Source organism: Peromyscus leucopus, chromosome 3, assembly GCF_004664715.2.
Source record: "Peromyscus leucopus breed LL Stock chromosome 3, UCI_PerLeu_2.1, whole genome shotgun sequence".
NCBI lineage: Eukaryota > Metazoa > Chordata > Mammalia > Rodentia > Cricetidae > Peromyscus > Peromyscus leucopus.
The window spans coordinates 55,064,097-55,085,716 of record NC_051065.1 but is presented as its reverse complement, the minus strand read 5'-3'; the positions used below and the strand labels follow the sequence as shown (position 1 = coordinate 55,085,716).

Below are 21,620 nucleotides of genomic sequence, written 5' to 3'. Positions count from 1 at the left end.
GTTTTATACCCAGGAGGATCCCATAGCTGTACACAAAGGCGTTTCATGTCTAACAAATCGCTGACCTCCTGAAAGTGGTCCGACTTGGGAGACACAGCACAACTGCTGCTGTGCTGACCCAGACCTTCCCTGAGTCACTGAATAGGAAATGTCTCAGCAAATATTTGTAAATCAGAAATTCTCCTGTCCATGCCAGGTGGAAATGACGTGAAAAAGTACTGGCTACAAACTGACTGCTCAAGGTTCCCTTCAAACCTCACTTTTATGACAGGCCTTGACAAGTACTGATTCTCAACAGTACCTGCCCCCAGTTTTTTATTTCTTTAAATTACTACATATCTACAAATTGCATATAGATTAAAGTTATAGTTTTTATAATTTTATAATTATAATTTGTGTCTATGACAGAAAAAGAGTATGAATATTACACTAAATTAAAATAAAAGTTTGAGTCTTTGGTAAGTGTCAAATTATAAAGATACAATTTAACTTTGTTTCTATTTTAATACAAGATATACATATATATGCAATACTTAACCATATGTATTAATATTAGTAACTTTTTACCACTATAGAAAATATCTGAAGCAAGCCAACTTTATTTTAAAAAGCTGCTGCATTAGCTCACCGTTCTGGAGATTCAAGGCCATGGCACCTAAATTAACTTCACTCTTCTAACACTACAGCTGGCGGCATCTCAGTAAGAAAGGACACGAAACAGAGAGTGGCCTGGCTTGGCTTGCTTTCACAGCAACTCACTCCTACAAGCACTCGAGGGTCCCAGGAGAGCTGCCTTAGCCACTCGGAAGGGTGTGACGGGCAGTGCCTCCCTCCTGCCCCCACCACACCCTATTTACACACCTCTCTCTAGGCTCCTCCCAAAGCTTCGGCACCTCTCCCCTTAAAATACCAGAAGCCAAGTCTCCAACACAGGAACACGCAGGGGACAAACCATACTCAAACCATGGCACTGTCCCTTCCAGAAAGACAGTTTGTGGTCTGTACTTTTCAGGCCTGGTGACTCTTTCAATTGAAAAATGTGAGCGTTTTCTACATTAGAGACACGATACTCCAGTATATAGCTACTTACATAGTTTAAACACAACTATAATTCACAAAACTGTTTATCCAGACAACTCTCCCCTCGCTCATATTTTAGCTTTTTCCTTCAAAGGCTGAATGTATCTAATAAAATAATTAAGAAAAAAAATATTAGAATGGATTAGAGAGAAAGTAGCATCACTATGAATTTCACTATCATGAGGAACTGAAAGATACAAAAACATTTTAAGCCCTATTTCTGGCATCCATACCACTATCAATGAGAAAAATAAGTGAACCATTCTATGCTTTAAAGAAGACAGCTGATAAAATTAATGACTAATTTATTAAACTAAATTAAGACTTACAGATCTAATGTAACTTTTCAAACTACTAAAACTGAGGACAAATCTCAACTGACACCCATTTAAAAACAGCAGGCAGGTACTCTCTCAGTTGACGGACAGCTGGCTGCACCACTGGGTGGCTACTCCCTTTCTTCTTGATTTCTTGAAGAAAGGTTATTAAAACTAAAATACTCTCAGTTGCTTTTATAGGTAAAGAGGTCAAATTCGAATGCCAAGGGTCAAAGGTCAGCAGCAGTCACATTTTACTTGCTGTCAGAGATTGGCTTTTGGAGGCAGGACAAGGGGAAAAGTAAATCCTATTTTTAAAAGACTATGTTCAAACTGTAGCGTATTATGTCCTTGTGACATTGGCCTGCTGGTGCTGCCAACACAGTATGGTCGACTTCAGCCTACACACACAACAGGCTATCCCAGCAAAAGCAGGCTGTCTCCTCTGGACACCCAGCAGCAGGCCAAATGACTGTTCTATTTATCAGATGTTTTGATGAACAAATGTATGATTTAGACAGAAGAATTAGACAGAACAAATTAGACAGAAGAATTTCACCATGGAGGCTCATAATCAGCAGTTCGGGAGCATAATCTTACTAACTCAGCAAACCACTCCAGTAGACCCTGGATCTACAGTACAGTGAATGGAAAGTCCGTGTAGATGTGGTTGTTTGGTTTTGTTTTTTAATGAAAATATAACATAAGTTGCTGCAAAACTTATATTTAGCTCTGTAGACAAATTGCTAAATGGTCTTATTAATAAAAAAAAAAATACCTCAGGAGCCAGGTTTTGGGGTAAATTCTGAAAGATCAGAGAGACAGAACAAGCCACAGGTAACCTCACCTCACCAACCTCTCAGCCAATCCTGTTTCCTCAAACTGGAAGCCTGTGAGTCCTCATCCGAATGGATGTCAGCTGAACTGTTGCTAAAAAGCCTAAAAGCTTAAAAAGTCTCTAGTTTCTGATCCTCACGCCTTATGTACCTTTCTGCTTCCTGCCATTACTTCCTGGGATTAAAGGTGTATGTCTTTCCCAAGCAAGACATGAGATCTCAAGTGCTGGAATTAAAGGTGTGTCATCATGCTTGGCTGTTTCCAGTGTGGCCTTGAACTCACAAAGATCCAGATGGATCTCTGCCTCTGGAATGCTAGAATTAAAGGCATGTGCTACCACTGCCTAACCTCTATGTTTAATACAGTGGCTGTTCTGTTCTCTGACCCCCAGATAAGTTTATTGGGGTGCCACAATATATCAATCACATTTCCCTTTTTTTTTGTTTAAAATTTAACAAAAGTTGTAAGTAATATAAGAAAAAGTATATATAATATATACAGTCAAGAATTATATTAACAATGTCTAGTCCATTAACATAGCTCTGTTGTCACTATGGCCCTAATAAGAAATTTCTCATGGGGAAAGCAAGCATTAGATATAGAGCAACAGAACCTCTATAACGAGGTGGGGGTAAACTCTGAGTGGCTGAAAAATCTTTGGCTTCTGTGATTCTCTCTAAATGCGTGTGCAATGACCAGTCAGACCAGCAGGGAGGGCATATGCTCCAGGAGGAAGGCAAGGCAAGCCCGCCAAGGTGCGTACAATCTGACAGAGCTCATGGTCTGACGTGCATATGGGCCGATTTCACCAACACATATTTCTCCACACTTTCACATGCCTAAAAGTACCTCCGGACTGCAGAGCAGAAGTCCTGCCTCACGTGTCATCACGTGCACAGAGCATCAGAATTTGCAGAAGTGGTGTCAGCAGCTTGGAAAACTCCTGGGAGTGGCAGTGGAGCAATCCTTTAAGGAAAGCTATGGTGCCAAGGATTTGACGGAGTAGAATATGACACTATGTGGGAAAACAAGACATCAAGACTGAGCGTCCAAAAGTGAATCAAATGAGTGAAGCCCAGTGTGCACAGGCCTGGACAAGGCTTTAGCCCTCGGATCTCACTACTGGAACAACTGGCACTTTAACCAGGGGGGATTCCTGTTTGTTAGGGACAGGAGGCAGCAGGGAGCCGGTCCTGCCAACTGTAAGATGCTTAGCAGCATCTCAGGTACCATCTACTAGATAAGACTTGACAAGTATGACAGCCAAAAACATCTCCAAACACTGTCAAATGTCCCCCTGGAGACCAAAATTTCCTGAGTTAAAAGCCACCACCTTAACCAATTTATTTTGCTTATGAATACACAGGTGTCATACGTTTCCTCAAAATTTAGTCTTAATGAGCTATTTCAATAAGAAACTTTAAGAGATGAACCACAATCATAATTTGCAGTCATTTTTTTCTCAGTAGTACATCTTGAAATCAATGGCATCTTCAATTCAGTGAAAGCCGACCACCCACTACCCACTCTCCTTTTAAGGAGCCCTCATCTGGATCTCCTGGTGAGCAATGGCTTCCTTTCTACTACAGTATTAGCCAGTTCCAATCTTTCCTAGCCAATAGTTCAGGCTTCCATTTTGAACTATCAAACAGGCTTCCTAAGTTAACCAGAGTTAAGGTTGGATCGTTCAGTCCAAAGAAATCTCCGAGACAAGGTCCTGAATTAAGCTGTCTTGATAGAAGACATTTCGGGATATTTCTCTGCCACAATGTTCACAGCCCATTACATTTTCCCTGCTTCTCTTCAGCACTCTGCACCTGCCATAGCAGGAATGCAAGTTGAGATTCCTGTATTTGCCTCTGGTTTTGTTTGTTTGTTTTGTTTTTGTTTTTCAAGCGTTTCTCTGTGTAGTTTTGGTGCCTGTGCTGAATCTTGCTCTGTAGACCAGGCTGGCCTCGAACTCACAGAGATCCACCTGGCTCTGCCTCCCAAGTGCTGGGTGGCGTTTGCCTCTGGTTTTGAATGAGCTTTAAAAATTGCCCAAGGAAAAGGCTGCACTTTAAAAAAAAAAAAAAAAAAAAAAAAAAAAAAAAAAAAGTTGACCATTTTCACCTCACAGAAATAGGAAGTACTTCAGAAGAAAGGGTATACCATGACTGAACAATACACAATGTGCATGTCCATGGAAACATTACAAGGCAATCCATTAGAACATCCAATGCTTTGCATCCATTAAAAACTAGTATGGGAAGTTGCAATAATAATTCTATAAAGGGAAACATCACAATGGAAATTGATTCCAAAGTCCTCCTCAAACAGATATATTTGAAATTTACTCATCTGTGCGCCCAGGTTCAGATCTGTTTACTCATCTGTGTGCCTAGGCTCAGCTCTCTTTACTCATCTATGTGCCTAGGCTCAGCTCTCTTTACCCATCTGTGCGCCTAGGTTCAGCTCTCTTTACCCATCTGTGTGCCTAGGTTCAGCTCTCTTTACCCATCTGTGTGCCTAGGTTCAGCTCTCTTTACCCATCTGTATGCCTAGGTTCAGCTCTCTTTACCCATCTGTGTGCCTAGGTTCAGCTCTCTTTACCCATCTGTATGCCTAGGTTCAGCTCTCTTTACCCATCTGTGTGCCTAGGTTCAGCTCTCTTTACCCATCTGTGTACCTAGGTTCAGCTCTCTTTACCCATCTGTGTGCCTAGGCTCAGCTCTCTTTACTCATCCTGGTCAGCAGGACTTGTGCAGGTGACAAGGCCATGGCATAGAGAACCATTCTGAAGAAATGCTCACAAGCCTTTATTCAAATTTAGGCAACAGATGACAATGCATCAATGTACTGTCACTCCAAGATGCTGCTTTTAAAAGACTGGACTGAAAACTTTCTTAATGCTTGAGCTAAAGTTTCTTCTCTGGTGGGGAAAAAAAAAGGAAGGAGGGAAAAGAAAGTTATTGATTCTTCCCCAAGTGTCAGATAGGAGAACACACACTTTTTGCTAAGATTTGACAGCTGGGGGTTGTCATGAAGAAGGCTTCAAACAAAACATTTTTAAAAAGAAAAAAATAATGTAAGAGCTGTACTACCCTCTCTGCTCTCTGCAGAGGTGACAGAAAATAAACCCTTTATCAATAGCCATTTGTCCAGGCTACAGCTAGGTGCCAACCCCATTCCATGTGAGATATGAAAGTGGCCCTCGCCAGCACCTTTTATTCATCTCATCTGCCATTTCCCTTTCATGGGCCAGAGCAGAGCACACAGGAGTCAAATAATGAAGGGAAATGCACACATTCAACCGCAGTGAATGACTCGAACAAAAAGCCTGGACCACATGAGAATAAAGGAAGACAAAAGACTCCTGAAATATAGTTAGCAAAGTAAACATAAATTTAACCCCCCCCAAAAAAATCCTTATGAAAATAAAATTTAATTAAAGAAAATACAATTTCAAGCCAGCTATAAGAAATCCTACCATAATGTGCTGGTTTTATTTACTTCTTAATGAAACTGATATGATTTTTTTTAATACTTAAACTTCACTATCTAATTATATATACTCCATCACCTAACCAACTGAATAATTATAAAGTGTTCCATAGGAAACCACTATATAAACACTGACCCTTCTGGCAGTGCTAATTAGATCTCAGCTTTCTTAAGCCTTTATCAATTTCCTCTGAAAATGGTGCACTTAATGGACAGCTTATATTCTTTTCCATATTTTGTATGGATACACTGCAAGTTCAAACTCATCAGCTGGGGGATGAAGGACCAGCCAATGAGGACTCCATTCCAAGTCAAAGCTTCCTTCTATTAGCCTTATCAAATGAATTACAACTAGATTCTGAGCTCCTGCTCCATGGAGACATGTGTCTGCTGCTCATAGTAGAAAAATAACACATAACCACAATGCTCTACAGTCTGTGCAACTTTCAGAACCTGCAAAGATAGGAAGCACTTGACTCTTGGGTTAAACATATTTGCACACTCTGAATAAGTACATACTTTAGATCTTTAAAGAGTAGTGCTTTTTCAAAATAAATGTGTATGTATATAGTATCAGTGCTGTTTTGCATACTGTTTCTCTTACCTGTTCCCCCCTAGTCTATGATTCTTACAAATTATTTGAAAAAGCAAACAGGGATCTACATGACTGTCTAGTGTTCCACTGAAGACCTGTACCATGATTCATGCATCACTTCCCCCAGGATGGTCTTGGACTACTTCCGGATTTCAATTCTATTATTTCAATGAGTATTCCTCTAGCTATTATTCCTGATAGTGTTAATAATGGCCACAATAAAATGGGAGTATCTACATATAAAAAAATGTATAATAAGATATGAAAGAGTGGTTAGTTCTGTACAACAGAGTTATAGAGGAGTTTCATTTTCACCTATGCAAATTTCCATGACATCTCAATTTTTAAGTGGTTATATCACTAATTAGTGCTATTTGTTAATCCAAGCACTATATGTGACATATGATATTCCTAATTACCTATAATAGTATCCATTTTAATATACAGTAATAGGCAATTCAATTTTCAATCTTAATCATATTCTTTTAGAGATTAAGATATTCTTAGGGAATCCTCAAAAACTACTTTCCATATACTGAAAAAACAAAGAACATGTAACAATATAATTCTTTAAAGATATGAAAATTTTAGGGCTCTACCAAGCACAACCCCAAAGCAAAACAGCAAAGTTCGTATGTTCAGCACATTGTGGAGTTCTGCCACACAAAAATCAAGTACTGTTGTTGTTTTGTTTTGTTCTTTACAATCAGCAGTTCAGAACATTTGTTGTGCTTGGAGAGTCACCCACATGTTGACTCACATCTGTCTGTACTTCACTTTCAGGGGATCCAGTGCCTGTTCTGACCTCCACAGGCACCAGGAAAACAGGTAATGCATAGACATACATGCAAGCAAGGCACTCATACACATAAAGTAAAATAAGTAAGTCTGTTAAAACTACTACATATTACAAGTCTAGGCAAGCCTGTGGTTCCACGGAACTCACCGTCTCTGGTTTTCTGATTCCTTCTTGGCTTGCTCCAATGCCAACTCCTCAGCCACTCTTCTTTTCAATTCTTCATCAGAAACTACAACAAAAAGTAGGAGGAGCTGAAACAAGGGGCTCACTAAAAACAGAAACAAGAAAAGATGGCTAAGATGGATCTGAACGGGCAAATTGTGCCAGGTGGTCAGTGTCTCCTTGGAACGCCCTGAGCACTGCAGAAAGGGCCGATTAGTGCGCTTCAGGAGGAATTTAATCAAGAGACCCTGGTGACCTAGAAATTTCCACACCTGCCAAAATGTAGAGTAAACTCAGGGAACTGCTTACTGCCCAGTGGGAACTAAGCCATTAAGTGCAAGGCCTTTAAAGTTAAAGTCTGATAAGGCCTATAAGGGAGGTGAGACTGTCAAGGACTTTAGACAGGAAAGTGATGCCAAATGCTCCCTAATTCAATAATTAAATAATTACACAAATATTTATTACCAAGCATGGAATATTTACATTTATGTTCATTTTTCCATAATTTATGAAATTGACATTTATGACTTTTGGGAATTTAGAAGCCATATTTTCTGGGATATATGTTATACAAACTCAAGCGCCAACAACTGGAGAGAGACAGAGAGCAGTACTGAGCACACAGCTGGAGCTTACTAAATACCTGGAGACTTGATTGGCAACATCTGGCCTTTCCAATTAAAAGACTGTATACAATATGTCTTGTAAAGATTCTTACAGCTATAACAGTAAATAATGGACAAGTTTTACAGACTACTTTAAGAGTTTTCCATAAGAAATAAGCAAAACCTTCTCTTCTTCATTAGAAAGCTACTAACTCAAATTATGAGTGAAAAGCACCAGAACCATTGGGAGGGTCTAGGAAAACACAGAGAGCCTAGTCTTCTTCCTAATAGTTCCACCTCTGAAATGCAAGACCAGACAGTCTGTGTCTGCCTGCTACTTGTATACATTATTTGGTGACCCAGACATAAGAGAGATACACCTTGTCTCAGGGCATATACAAAATTTTACTTACAATGTGGTCCAAACACCTTTTTTAACTACGTAGCTGACACTAAGCAGTAACAGTGACTGAGTATAAAAGGTCTGAAGGCTGTTTCCCCTGGGCTACCGAGTGTAAGAAAACAATGACAGCACAAAGAACATCAGCAAGGAATGAAAAGAGGAGTCACAGAAAGGGGGAGGGGGGAGCCAATCAGAGTTAACAAGGGCTTGTACCCAGAGAATATGATATATAAAGAACTCATAGCCAAATGAGAAAAATATAACACCAACAAAGAATATAAAAAGGCACTGCTTAAAAGCAGATAAGAAAAGCCAAAAGCATATAGAACACTGTTCATCATCAGTCACTGGGAATATGCAAGTAGAAACCACAATGATGCACACACCCTCTGAAATCAAAAAGGCAGAGAGTGAAAAGTGGTAGAGAAACCCAACCCTTCATGCATTATGGATGGGCATATAAATGGCATCACTAGGGATTGAAATGGCACCACTACCTGAATAAGCAAGTTGGTAGTTTCCTAAAATCCTAAATTTGACCCAACAGGTGAATTCTCAAGTACTATATATGCTCAAGAGAACTGAAAATATCTACCCATACAAAAATTTGTTTATGAAAATGTCTAACAATTATTTTTAATATCCCAAAGTAGAGATGATCAAAATGTGTATTAACTAATAAACAAGTAATCACAATATGGCATATCTATTCACGTAATTGTATAAAAAGAAATAAAGTCCAGTTACATGCTAAAACAAAGATGTGTGTGAAAGAACACATAAGTATGCCAGGAAGCTGGCTGGTGACTGCCTGGATGGGAGAAAGGGGGAAAAGAAAAAAGACAGCTAGTGGGAACAGGTTATCTTCCACTGCTTTTGGTAGTGTTGATATGTGTGAATGTGTGTGCATATGCCCTTTGTAGTTAATTTTGTCTGTCTGTCTGTCTGTCTGTCTGATTGGTTGGTTGGTTGGTTGGTTGGTTGATGTGTTTGGGGTGGGAAGGGCTTGGTGTATACTGGTTCCTTTTGGGTTTTTTAAAAACAGATCATTGCTACGTAGGTCAAGCTGGACTCAAATTCACATTCCTGCTCCCTCAGACTCTCAAGAACCAGTTTGTGTCACCACAAAAATCTAGAGGTTACTCCCTAAAATACTGAAAATGTTCTAAATTAGACTGCTTGATGGCTGCACACAAACCTATACATAAGCTAAAAAACAACTGAACTGTTCCCTTTAAATGATAAATATACCTCAATAAGGAGTAAGTACAATATAAAACATGGGACAAGGAAAGGGACCAGCGGCAGCCTGTAGTCCCTCCATGTTGGCAGCTCTTTCCTTGAGGCTGCTCTCTAAGGGTTGTTCCCAACTCTGCCCTATCTCTGCTCTGTTTCTCCAGCCTTCAGAATGATACATGAAAAAGACAGTCTCAACTTTGAAAAGGTCACACATACACCAGAAAAGTGTGTTTAAGGTAAAGAATTACTCTTGCATCCAGGAAAATCTTAAGATTTTTTTTTTTTTTTTGCTTGTTGAAGAGTTTTAAATAATAAAAATAATAGCAGAGAAAATGCAGGCAGTAATAGCTCAAAAAGGGAGTCTGATTAAGTCTGTTTTTCTATTAGCTAGACTTTGGATAAGCAAATAATTAATCTCTTTGACTTTTGGCTTCCTCATCCAAACACAAGCCTTGTGGATGAACTTGCCAGCCCTGAAGTTCTTAACTGTGCTCCATATAGGGGTGATCAACATGGCCAACTTCTCAGAAAAGCAAAACAATGTGAGAGAAACCCCTCTCAGGTTATATTTAGCGCCACCACAAGAACATCTAAGTAGTACTACCTGATCTAAATGCATCCTGAAGTCTGGCAGACCAGGGTGACCAACACACTGTCACTCTAAAGTGTGGGAGCCCACAGAGGTTTCCTAGTGAGATCTGAGCTTGCTTTACCCAGCAGGGTTGCATAAGGGGATGACTTGAGCAGGTGTTTGGAAGGGTCTGCACTTGGCTATGCAGGATGTTTTGATCTAGCAAGGGGGAGGTCTTTTGTCCCTCCCCTTGGTATTGTTATAAAAAGCCCTTTAAAAGAAACAGAAGGGGCTGTTGTGTACTGATCCAGGTCCTCCCAAAGCTATCCCGTGTTTCTGTCTGTCTCGTCTCCGCTATCTTTCTATCTAAAACGGTTCTTATTCCTCTCTCCTCCTAATAGGAACCCTGTAAAAGGTGGGAGCTGGCCTCCCACACTAAAGATGCAAAGTCACTTCTCCAAGGGGAGTTCAAACAGTAGAACACTTTCCTCAGGTAAGATTTGCTAAGATTCTCCATCGAAACTCAACTCATCAATTAAAAGGAGGCCTCTGGAAGACCTCAATATGCCAAGCCTAAATATGAGTCACTGAGATGAGTTTTCAACGTGAGCTGAGCAAAGTCTCACATTATATTTGGTTTATTGGGGTATAAATGACAAAATAAAAAGCATTTTATAGTCATGTAAATAGTGTAATGACTGCTACAATCAAATTAACACATTAGCCACCACACACAGTTGATTGTGTGTGTATGTGTGAAATAAAGTCTGGCCTTATCAAATCTCAAGTACAAAATAAAATATATAAATAAAGTCTCCATGCTGCATAGTCTGTCTGCCCAGAACTTCCTCATCCAGAGCAACCTATATCCACCATCTCCCAATGCCCACCCTCCAGAACTTCTGCTCTCTGCTTCTGGGTTCCACAGGTAAGAGAGAATCATGCAGTGTCTGTCTTTCTGCATCTGACTCCTTTCACTCAATGCAATGACACATCTTCATAACTCATTTCTTGTCTGTGACATTGGGGCTTCCTTCCAGGAGAAAGGCCAAAATGAGCAGCAATGTGATCAGCTAGAGCAATGAAGTGGCATTACCAAATGGTGCCCAGGTGGGTGGATGACAACAAGGCCATGAAGCTAAGACTGTGCAGGCAAAGTGCTGAGGGGAAAGGGAAAGGCAGACTAGAGGGCTGCTTTTTTTCCCCAATACTCTCTGCCTGTCCTACTCAGCCCCCACTGCCTGTTGTGAGGCAGGAAGCAGGAGCAAATGGATTAAAGGTGGCATAATCTAGGCAGGCCACAGGGGAGGGGAACTAGAAGCAGGAAAGTACCAACAACAAAAGGGGTAAGGACGCTCTAGAAGACATCACTTCTGGTAAAGGCAACAAAACGCAGCTCTCTAATGTCCTAGCTATTTCCAAGAAACAGGGTAGGAAAAAAATCATAACTTTTGGTCTCAGGGTCACAACTGGAAAAGTAATTACCTAAGCTAGCATCAGATTTTAAAATGACAAAAGGTAACTCATGACCTAGCATAAAGAATTGAGAATCTACAACAGCGATCGAAGCACAGGCAGAAAATAAGCTAGTGTGGTAACTGCTCCTGAGCAAACCTAGACTTCATGTTATTTGTTTTTAAATCAATAGAATGCAGAAACCAACAATGTATTTCTTCTGATAGGTCAGACCCAAAGCGCCTAGGAGAAAAAGATACAGCACTCAGAGCCTGCTATTGAAAATGGCCTTCTCCAACTCTCCAGATCAGAACATTTTCTCAACTACAACTGTTATTAAACTAAAAGGTCAGGGTTTCAGGACCGGCCACTGTTTAAAAAAAAAAAAAAAAAGAGGAAAGGCAACTTTGCCCATTAGCACTGTGAGCTCCCAAGCAGACCTGTAGGAGGAGTTGGTAAGGTTTGAGAGATGAGAACAGCTCATGCCATCTAAAGGAGACTGGCCTCGGAGAGCTAAACAGGCTGTTTCAAGTTCACTGAGTATGGCTGGCCCTGGGACTTTCACATGCATTCACACATCCCCTTTAGAATGTGTTAAAGCTTAGGGATGAACATGTACCCAATACCTTGGAAAAGTCTCAGAAATCACTGGAAGTTCTCAATAGTGAATACGTTTTAATGAACACTAACATGTTCTGTAAAATAGTTATAGAAAATAGGACACTGAGCTTAAAATGTAAGAAAAAAACTGAGAACTGCTGCTGCTTGGTTATATAGAGTGTGACCTTAAACCTCTTACTTGAAAATAATTCTTGCTTAAAAACAGCTCACGACTCCTAACAAATTTTTATTTGCTTGCTTGTTTTAACCAAACAGGAGTTTTGGATCGTTCGAATGCCTGGGAATCCTGTAATTCTCTTCTCAGCTAAATTTCTAGGCTACAAATGTGTGTTTAGGATCAAGCAAAGAAGCTCCAAGATGGCTAACCTCTAACTGTACTCTATTGTGAGTAGTCTTTGGAACTGTGAGTACCATGGTCACACCCTAGAGATAGGAAGCATACATCAATTCAGCTCCTCTGCATCATCTGACTCAGGCTCAATTACTGTGTTTCCAGAGAAACTGATTAAACCATGAGCAGTGATAAGGACAACTTTACAATAAATCCCTGAGTGGATTTAGTTATTCTTGGAGTTAGATTTATCCAGCTCCAAAGGATGGATGGATGATCTTATATACTCATCTGTGGGGAAAGCAGAAGGATTTTGAAAAACACAATTCCAGATTTACAGAAAAGTCTCAGATCTCAAGAGACATATCACAGGAAGGCGGATCTCTGAGCTCAAGGTCAGCCTAGTCTGGTCTACAAAGCGAGTTCCAGGACAGCCAGGACTACACAGAGAAACCCTGTCTTGAAAAACCAAGGAAGGGGTGAATGGGGCCAGACACCAGCTTTCTGTGCAACTTTTCCCACCTTTACACTTTCTTTGCCTAATGCTTGCACATTTGCTACAGTATTTCTTAATCTGTAATAAATTTCTTAATAAAAATTAAGCTGACTACTTAGAAAAAACCAGTTCCTTTGGGACTGCCCCTTGCCTCAATCTCCCTTTTGGGCTTTAGTTTGCAGATACATATCATGTCCAAGCATAGAAAACCTATTATTTTCTGTGATAAACACTGAGAGAAACTATGACCCTGTACTATATGGAGAAAATGTGTTACTTAACATAAGCAGATTTACAGGATTCTGACTTCTCCGAATTTAGACACTTGAGCTACAGCCTGCAGCAAAAGATACACTCAAATTACATTTCAAACTCCACAGAAACACTCATTAATCGTAAGATGGCAATAAATTCATTAATATGAAGAGAACTTATCTTTGAAAGTACTGATGGAAGCACCCATGCAATCAATGAAATACAACACAGTGTACTACAGCTCAACAGCCCTGGCATGCATGTGCTGCAGCACAAACCTTGTCCTCAGCCACATCTCCTAACAGGTGCAGGCTTTGGTGACTAAGAGAGATCTCAGGGGTAAATAAATATGTAACAGTTTGTCATCTATGACACAATCTACCTGGAAGATCAATTTATTTACACACACAAAAATACACATCCAAAAATAATATGTTCAATGGACAATTAACAAAACATCACAATGTCATACAGGAAATGTATCTTAAGACTGCTTCAAAAAAAACTGAACCTGTCTATATAGTTAACAAGATAACTGTGCCTAATAACACTTTAAAATTATGAAGACAGAATGAAAGTTCCTAACTACACATTCATAATCGTAAACACTGTATCAGAAGGCACAATTCGAATGGCATAATATGCAAATAATGCCCATTTCATTGTCTGCTTCGAGATAAGCACTCACAAGCCAGCTCCACACTCCATTCTTTGTGAAAACACACATCAATACTGGGCTGCAGAAGCTGAATAGCAATAGACAAGTTCGTAATTCATAGCCTACAGTTTTCACATTCATAAGCAGACAATTTGTAAAACCAGTATTGAGAAGCAGATACATCTAGTATTTCATGTCTTAATATCCTGAATAATAGTTGCAAGATCTCACAAAGCCTCTAGGAAAATAAGATCTATAATTTAAATTAAAAAATAATAATTACCCCTGGATATTGCTTTTTGATGCATAGCTTAATTTTTGTTTGTTTCAAAAATGGATATATTTTGTTCACTGGGGATACAAATATAAATTAAACAGCATTAACTCCCCAATCCCAAATGAAGTGAAAAAAAAAACCACACAAACCCTGTTTCCACTTAATTTAAATAGTCTCTGGTTTATTTCTTCAGAACAAGACCAGATTGGAAATGAAAGCCTGGTCCTAGCTTTCCCTAGCTTTGATTTTGCTCAGAGATTTACATTGCTTCAGGCCACAGCTGTAGCACCTATAAAATTAGGACCCAAATTAGCAGTTTCCAATATCTTGCCCTCCTCTGTAACTGTGTTAAGCAAAAGACCTGTTGTGAGTCTTTCTTTGGGGCACCAGCCAGTTACCAAATAATGATATAGAGACGTCTTACTAATTATGAAAGCTTGGTCAATAGCTTAGGCTTGTTCCTAACTAGTTCTTTTTTTATTTTTTTTTTAAGCCTACCAGTATTCCCAGGTGGTCTCCCATCCAAGTACTAACCAGGCCCGACCCTGCTTAGTTTCCGAGATCAGACGAGATTGGGCGCGTTCAGGGTGGTATGGCGGTAGACATTGTTCCTAACTAGTTCTTACAACTTAAATTATGCTTCCTCCAAGTTTAGCTGGCAACTCCTGGCTAATTGGCTTGACTAGATTCCTCCTCCTCTTTCTCTCCCTAGAAGTCCCGCATATCCTCCCTGTCCAGCTATTGGCCATTCAGCACTTTATTATACCAATCACAGCAATACATCTTCACAGTGTACAAATATCCCACAATAAAGACCAATGGACTGAATTCCAGCTTTAGCCTCCACGTCATCATCTAGAAAGCCCACTGAAATGAACAACATTCTGCCAATTGTTCTTAAAGTGACAAGTTATTCACTCACAGACATTACCTCTCAGGGAATGAAACACTAAAATATATACAAGCTTTAAGACAGGAGAAAAAACATTTTGCAGGCTTTGCTAGACATACATCTACAGATCAATTTGTGGAGTTGAACATCCCTCTCAAAAGAAGCATGACACTCTGGCGTCACCTAGGGAAGACAAAGGATCCCTCTCAAAAAGCCTCCAAACCAATCCCAGCACCCCAACTTTCCACACCAGTTTTCTGCTCCTGGACCCTTCTGTAGTTGGATTTTGTTTGTTTTGTTTTGTTTTGTTTTGTTTTGTTTTGTTTTGTTTTGTTTTGTTTTGACTCTTTATGGGCCTGCCACCCAGCTCCCAAAAAAATACATGGAAACTTATTTTTACTTATGAATTCTTAGCTTGGCTTGTTTCTAGCCGACTTTTCTAACTTAAATTATCCTGTTTCTCTTCTTCTAAGTTTTGCCTCTGGGATTTTTATCTTTCTTAATTGTATATATCTTTCTTCTTGTCTTACTCTATGGGTGGTTGTATGGCTTGGTGGCTGGCCCCAGGCATCCTGCTCTCCTCCTTTTCTCGATCCTCCTCCTCCTCTCTCTTCTCTCAAGCCTAGATTTCTCCTCCTATTCATTCTCTCGGCCAGGCAGTCCCGCCTATCCCTCTCCTACCTGGCTATTGGCCATTCATCTCTTTATTAGACCAATCATGTGTTTTAATCAAGCAAAGTAACACAGCTTTACAGTGTTAAACAAATGCACCATAAAAAATGCAACACATCTTTGCATCATTAAACAAATATTCCACAGCATAAACGAACGTAACACATCTTAAACTAATATTCCAAAACACCCTCCCTTACAGAAAATCCATAACCATCCAAAACCACCAACAGCCTGCTAGTCACAAAGGAGTACAAGTATTAAGTTTTTCTGCACTGGCTAAAACCTTTCTGTTTCAACATTTGCACCCTGTTTTCTGTTCTCTGATGGACTGCATGAGTTAACATTCTTTGGTTTCACTCCCTTCACCCCAAATCAAGGACCACTAGGTATATCTTAACTAGGGAAATAAATTCAGCATACAGTAAATCTATTTCAACTTAATCCCATGCTCAGGTTTAAGAGATGAACACATAAAATAGCCCCTACCATTAAAGAGATAATGAATAATAAGACTGTTTACTGGACTCTAGAAGAAAGGTAACATCCCAAGGTACACTATCACTGAGGAGGTGGGGCTTGGGCAAGGTCTTAAATTAATACAAAAAGGAAAAGGAAAACAAAACGTGTTTGTGAGAAGTAGAAATGGAAGTGTAAAGTATGCTGCCCTGAGGGGGCATTGGAAACCAGGCAGGAAATCTGTGAATGTTCAGAAGCAGGACTCTGGGGTTGTAAAACCTGGGAATAATAGAAAGAATTAAGGTGCTAACAGGCATTCGATCTAGTAAAAGTTTGCAGACCAGCTAGGAAGAGAAAGTATAAAACACTGAGTACTTCTCAATGTGAGGCCCCACACATCAGCACCACCACCAGGGACTATTAGAAACCTACAGAAGCAAAACCTCAGGGGATAGGGCCCAACTGTGTGCACTAACAAGAGCTCCCATTGTCCTGGGGATGCAACTGAAAGTGGAGAACCACTGGCAGTGGAGACTAGCAGTGAGGGTGGAGTCTTTCTCCATGAAAAACATTACCTGAGATGGCAAGATGAAAGAGAAAAGTGGCAGAGGCACAGACAGCCAAGGAATTAATACCCATGATGGTCAATTAAGTAAAGAGGAGAGATCCTTGGAGAAAGAAAGATAATGAGCTCAGTTCCAGACACATTCAACCAAAAGTAATGAAACAAGCACTACATGGAGCTGTAGGCAATTAGATATCTGGACCTGAAACTCAGATCTTATGTGAGACTTGGGTGAAAATGCAGGTCTGGGAATGATTATTACAGCTCTGAGCTCAGAGAATTCTCCCTGGATGGGGGAAATCATATTAAAGAGAGAAGGGTAAAAGACCAAGGAGCAGACTTAAAAATTCATAGGAGGGGAAATGAAAGAGAAGCATCATTAGAGACAAAGAAGAATGGCATGGAAAGGATCTGAACCAAGATAGTGCATGCTGAAATGATAAACAGATTGCATCCCATGTCGATTCCCATCAATTGGCAGCCGCCTGGGGTGCTGTGTAGAGGAAGACTGTGAGGCCAAGTCCAGGCTTAGTGAATTAATGTCTACCTTGAGTACCAGAGGAAGACCTGGCAGTGTGGCGTACAAATTACCTCTCATTCTGTGGAGCATGTGGAAATCTGGGAGGAACCGGTGGGAGGATAGTAATACAGGCAGCAAATACAGACTGCTGGGCAACAAGTTTAGAAGGGAAACAAGAAAGGGTGGGGAAATATAAATAAAAGATAATTTTTGCAAATACTGGAAATCTGTACATCTTTGAAAGGCAGGCATAATAATATATTACTCAGCTATAAGATACTGCTGAATGATAGTTATTATTTCTCAAAATAAATTTAGGGAACATATAGAGAACAGACTGCTCAGCATACAATAACACAACCCAATTAGCATTTATACACTATAGTCCATTTTCATAATGACTATCCTGGTGTAGACTTCATAGCCCTTTTCTCCTTAAGTCTATTTGATAGCAGTGAAACAGAATGGACATGCCCATCGTCACATGCTAAAACAAAATTTAACCAAGACAATGCCCTTACTTACCTAACTGCTTTGTTAAGTAGCATGTCAAACCCCATCCAATACTGACCATCATTAACCAATCTTCATCTTACTGTCATGAACTAGTGCATTTGCCAGAAAGGTGTACACTTAATCCCCAGTATCTACAACACACTAGCTAATTCCTGAATTCCACTAAGCTACTCTTTAACTCTACGCTCTGCCCAGCACCATTTCTATGGGAGTTTACATTTATCTTTGTAGTTAATCCAAGTACAAGGAAAGCAAAAGCCCCAAAAGTACGCAAATAAAATCTGTCTTCTAATCCAACATTTGATGCCATGGAGAAAAAGTCAACTAACTTCCTCTTCATTCAGGACTTAAGTATAATACCTCACGTGAGGAGGGAGACAAGAGTCCTGGCTTTAGGTGCTGGACCATTACCAGGCAGTAAAAACAGTGCAAGTGTCTCCTGAAACATTTCAGTTTATTTTAAGAAATTTACATTTTACACCCACACTTAATTCTTATTTTATTTATGATAGTTCAACTATATTAAAATGTCAAGGCATTATATTAGTGTGTATTTCATTAAGTGACAGTGCAATATCTCGAGTTTATTTTTTATTTGAATAAGATTCTGATCATTAGATCAGTCTCCTCAAAGTCAGATTATAATAACTATGGTTTTGTTGTTCCCCTTCATCTGAAGTAACAAATCTCCACTTAACATTCAGAAAACACCATTCCGATGTATTCATACGCAGCCATAATCTTTAATAAAACAAAGTCATTCCTTGTGAAGCAGAGTGGAAGCTCAGTGGCTCAGATCGTCGAAGCTGACCTGTCTAAAACACAGGACTACAGAGGGATTTCAAGACCAAAGCACAGTCTTTCATTTAAAGGCAAGAATGTAGTTGGCCTTTTTCTAAAAGTAAAATAAACTATCTACAATAAAAGTAGGCTGAAAAGAAGATCACAGTAAAAGAAAAATCATTTATTATGAGGAGATTCATAATGACTCACCAATCCCCTTAATCCTGATGTTAAATGGAGAAAAGAGACGGCATTTCATTTGTATAACTTCAAGTGCTGTGTAAGGTAGGTGTGTCAATCCTGTGGAACTGCAAGCACTACATAAAACAGCAATGAAAGACTGGGGGTGTGGCTCAGTGGGTAGAGTAGCTGCCTAACATGTATGAAGTCCTAGGTTCCAACATGAGCACCATGGAAAACCAAGTTTAGTGTAACAAATTATTAAATCCTAGCTCTCAGTGGGGCTAAGAGGATCTGAATGTCAAGGTCATCCTCAGTTATATACCAAGTTTGAGGTCAGTCTAAGCTCCATGAGACCCTGGCTCAAAAAGAATGAAAATGTCACTTCTGTTCAGGCCACTGGCTGGCACCTTTATCAGACTCAAGACCCAATTCCACTTGTCTAAATTTTTTTTTTTTTGGACTGAGATTGAACCCAAAGCCTTATGATACAAAGTAAGCACTCTACTATGGTGATATTTTATTTTGTACTAAAATGTTATTTGTATGTTAATAAATAAAGTTGCCCAGGGGTCAGAGTTATCAGCAAGCCATAGGAAAGCTGGGCAGTGGTGGTGCACGCCTTTAATCCCAGCACTTGGTAGGCAGAGCTAGGTAGATCTCTGTGTGTTCAGGGATACAGCCAGCATTGGAGACACACGCCTTTAATCTCAATACCAACCATAGAAGACCTGGAGGTCTGTACAGACAGGCAGTGACAAGGTGGTCATGTGGTTGGGTTTACAACCAATGAGAAGGCAGAACCGAAAGTCTTTATAAAGACTTTAACACAGGAAGTAGGTCTCTTTCGGAGAGGTAGGACCACCGTAGGAGGAAGGGTAAGGTTTTAGCTCTTAGCTCTGACCTCTTGGCTTTCTTCTTTGCATTGGTTCTGTGTTTCTTATTTAATAAGACAGTTGGTTACATCTACACTCTACCACTGCGCTCATCTCAGTTTCCAGCTGTTTTCTAGACAGAAACAGTTTATGACTATGGTCCTGAAGAGAAACAGGTAATAATCCAACACAAAATTTTCATATAATGCCCAAAACATAATTAAAAACAAGTAAGAGAAACAAACTTACAAGACAATGACATCTCACTATAAAAATATTCAGCTACACATACTCCAAAAGATGTAAGGAAATCGTTTGATTCTTGGGTTGATGTATTAAATCACCACAAAGGCAAAAGCAATAGCTAGTGCCACATGTAAATTGTATTTTGGGAAAATTCAGGATACTTTATAAAAGCATATAAAGCTACTTTCTGTTTATAGATCAAACAACTAGGTTCTAGCCTGGGGTTTTGAATGGCATGAACTAGGTTTTGAATGGCATGAACTGATGAAACAGTCAGAACCTGAGGGTGCAAGCCAATTCCTTATGAACCACCCCCTGGTATTGCCAAACATCTAGACCCTGCCTGCCACTGAGCACCAGTGGTTCCCCATCCCAGTCTCATAACTCACCAACACACCTCAAGCACTGCAGTGCCTGCCCCTGAGAACTACTGTTCTCAACTAAAATATTCACCTGATTAAAAAATGTCAAAAGGAGAAAGAAAAAGAAAACACAGGAAACCTAGGTTCTTTATGGTTTGCATGACAAACAATCCATAAAAAATACCGATAAGGTGGAAATCAGGCCCAGTACTTAAGAGCACTTGTTGCTCTTGTGGAGGATCCAGCACCCACAGAGCAGCTCATAACCATCTTTAACTCCAGTTTCAGGAGTTCCCATACCTCTTCTGGCCTCCAAGGGAATCAAGCATGTACATGGTGTACAGACAAATACATGAAGGAAACAACCATACACACAAAATAAAATTTCAAAATATAGAAAGATAAAAATTGGGCGATGACATCAAGATGTCCATCCCCATCCCCAACACTATCTTCTCCTTTTGGCTTCCTCTACCTCCATATTTACAAAAAACAAATTTGCCCAATCCCACTCACAGAGATTATTTTGAATTTTCTTACAGTATCTACTACTACTAACAAATCAAACTGTCATTTGTTTTCTCTCCTGATGCCACAAGCCGTATCCTAGAAGAGCAATGGTACCATTAACAATTCAATGGTAATGGAGAAGATGGATAAAATTGCAGCCTAAAGATAGGCCTTGGTGGCTGTGAAGGTATCACAAGGATTCAAGAAGCTAGGGAGATGAGCCAGACTGCTGGAAGGCTTTCAGCACCAACCATTCACGGGCATTCTCAGATCACTGCCTTCTAGAACAATCTCCCAAGCACAGACTTATTTCTATCTGACACATTTTCCATCAAAACTAGCCACATCAAATAAATGTTGGCCAACTAAAATTGAATGCTTCATAGATGATACATCAGAATTCACACCAAGCCCTTCAATGGGACACTATTTGATATTCAAGGAAATGAGAAAGGAAATTGCAATTGTTCACCCTAAAAGAACTCCTAATAATTCACAGAGATTTCCTTTTGAAATTAAGGAAGTAAAAGGCTTAGTAAGAAATTGTTTCTCCATATATAGTATGGCTGAGTAGCCTGTATTCTTATGGTACTCCGAAAAGTGGGCAAAGGTGGTTGCTGACTCTTTGGCCTACTTATGGAACCCTTCTCCTCCTACTGGGCTGCCTCATCCAGCCTTGATGTGATATTATGTACCTGGTCTTAGTGTAGCTTATTATGCCGTGTTTGGGCCTGTTCTTTTCTGAGGGGAAACAGAGGAGGCATGGGTCTGGGAGAGAGTGGAGATTGAGGGAGGAGGGAAGGCTGGAAGAGAAGGAGGGGAAACTGTGATTGGGTTGTAATATATGAGAGGAGGA

At 39.9% G+C, this 21,620-nt stretch overlaps 1 protein-coding gene and 1 pseudogene across 2 annotated transcripts in view; both read right to left on the bottom strand.

Annotated features, from left to right (window-relative positions):
* The window catches only part of Chchd3 (coiled-coil-helix-coiled-coil-helix domain containing 3), a 278,523-nt gene that overhangs the window by 215,628 nt on the left and 41,275 nt on the right, over window positions 1-21,620 (bottom strand). For both annotated transcript variants that reach the window (XM_028866156.2, XM_028866157.2), the window contains exon 3: window positions 7,259-7,340. In XM_028866156.2, the coding sequence (XP_028721989.1) occupies window positions 7,259-7,340 (82 nt within the window). The remainder of the gene's footprint in view (window positions 1-7,258; window positions 7,341-21,620) is intronic.
* Window positions 14,676-14,788, bottom strand: LOC114691119 (annotated as a pseudogene).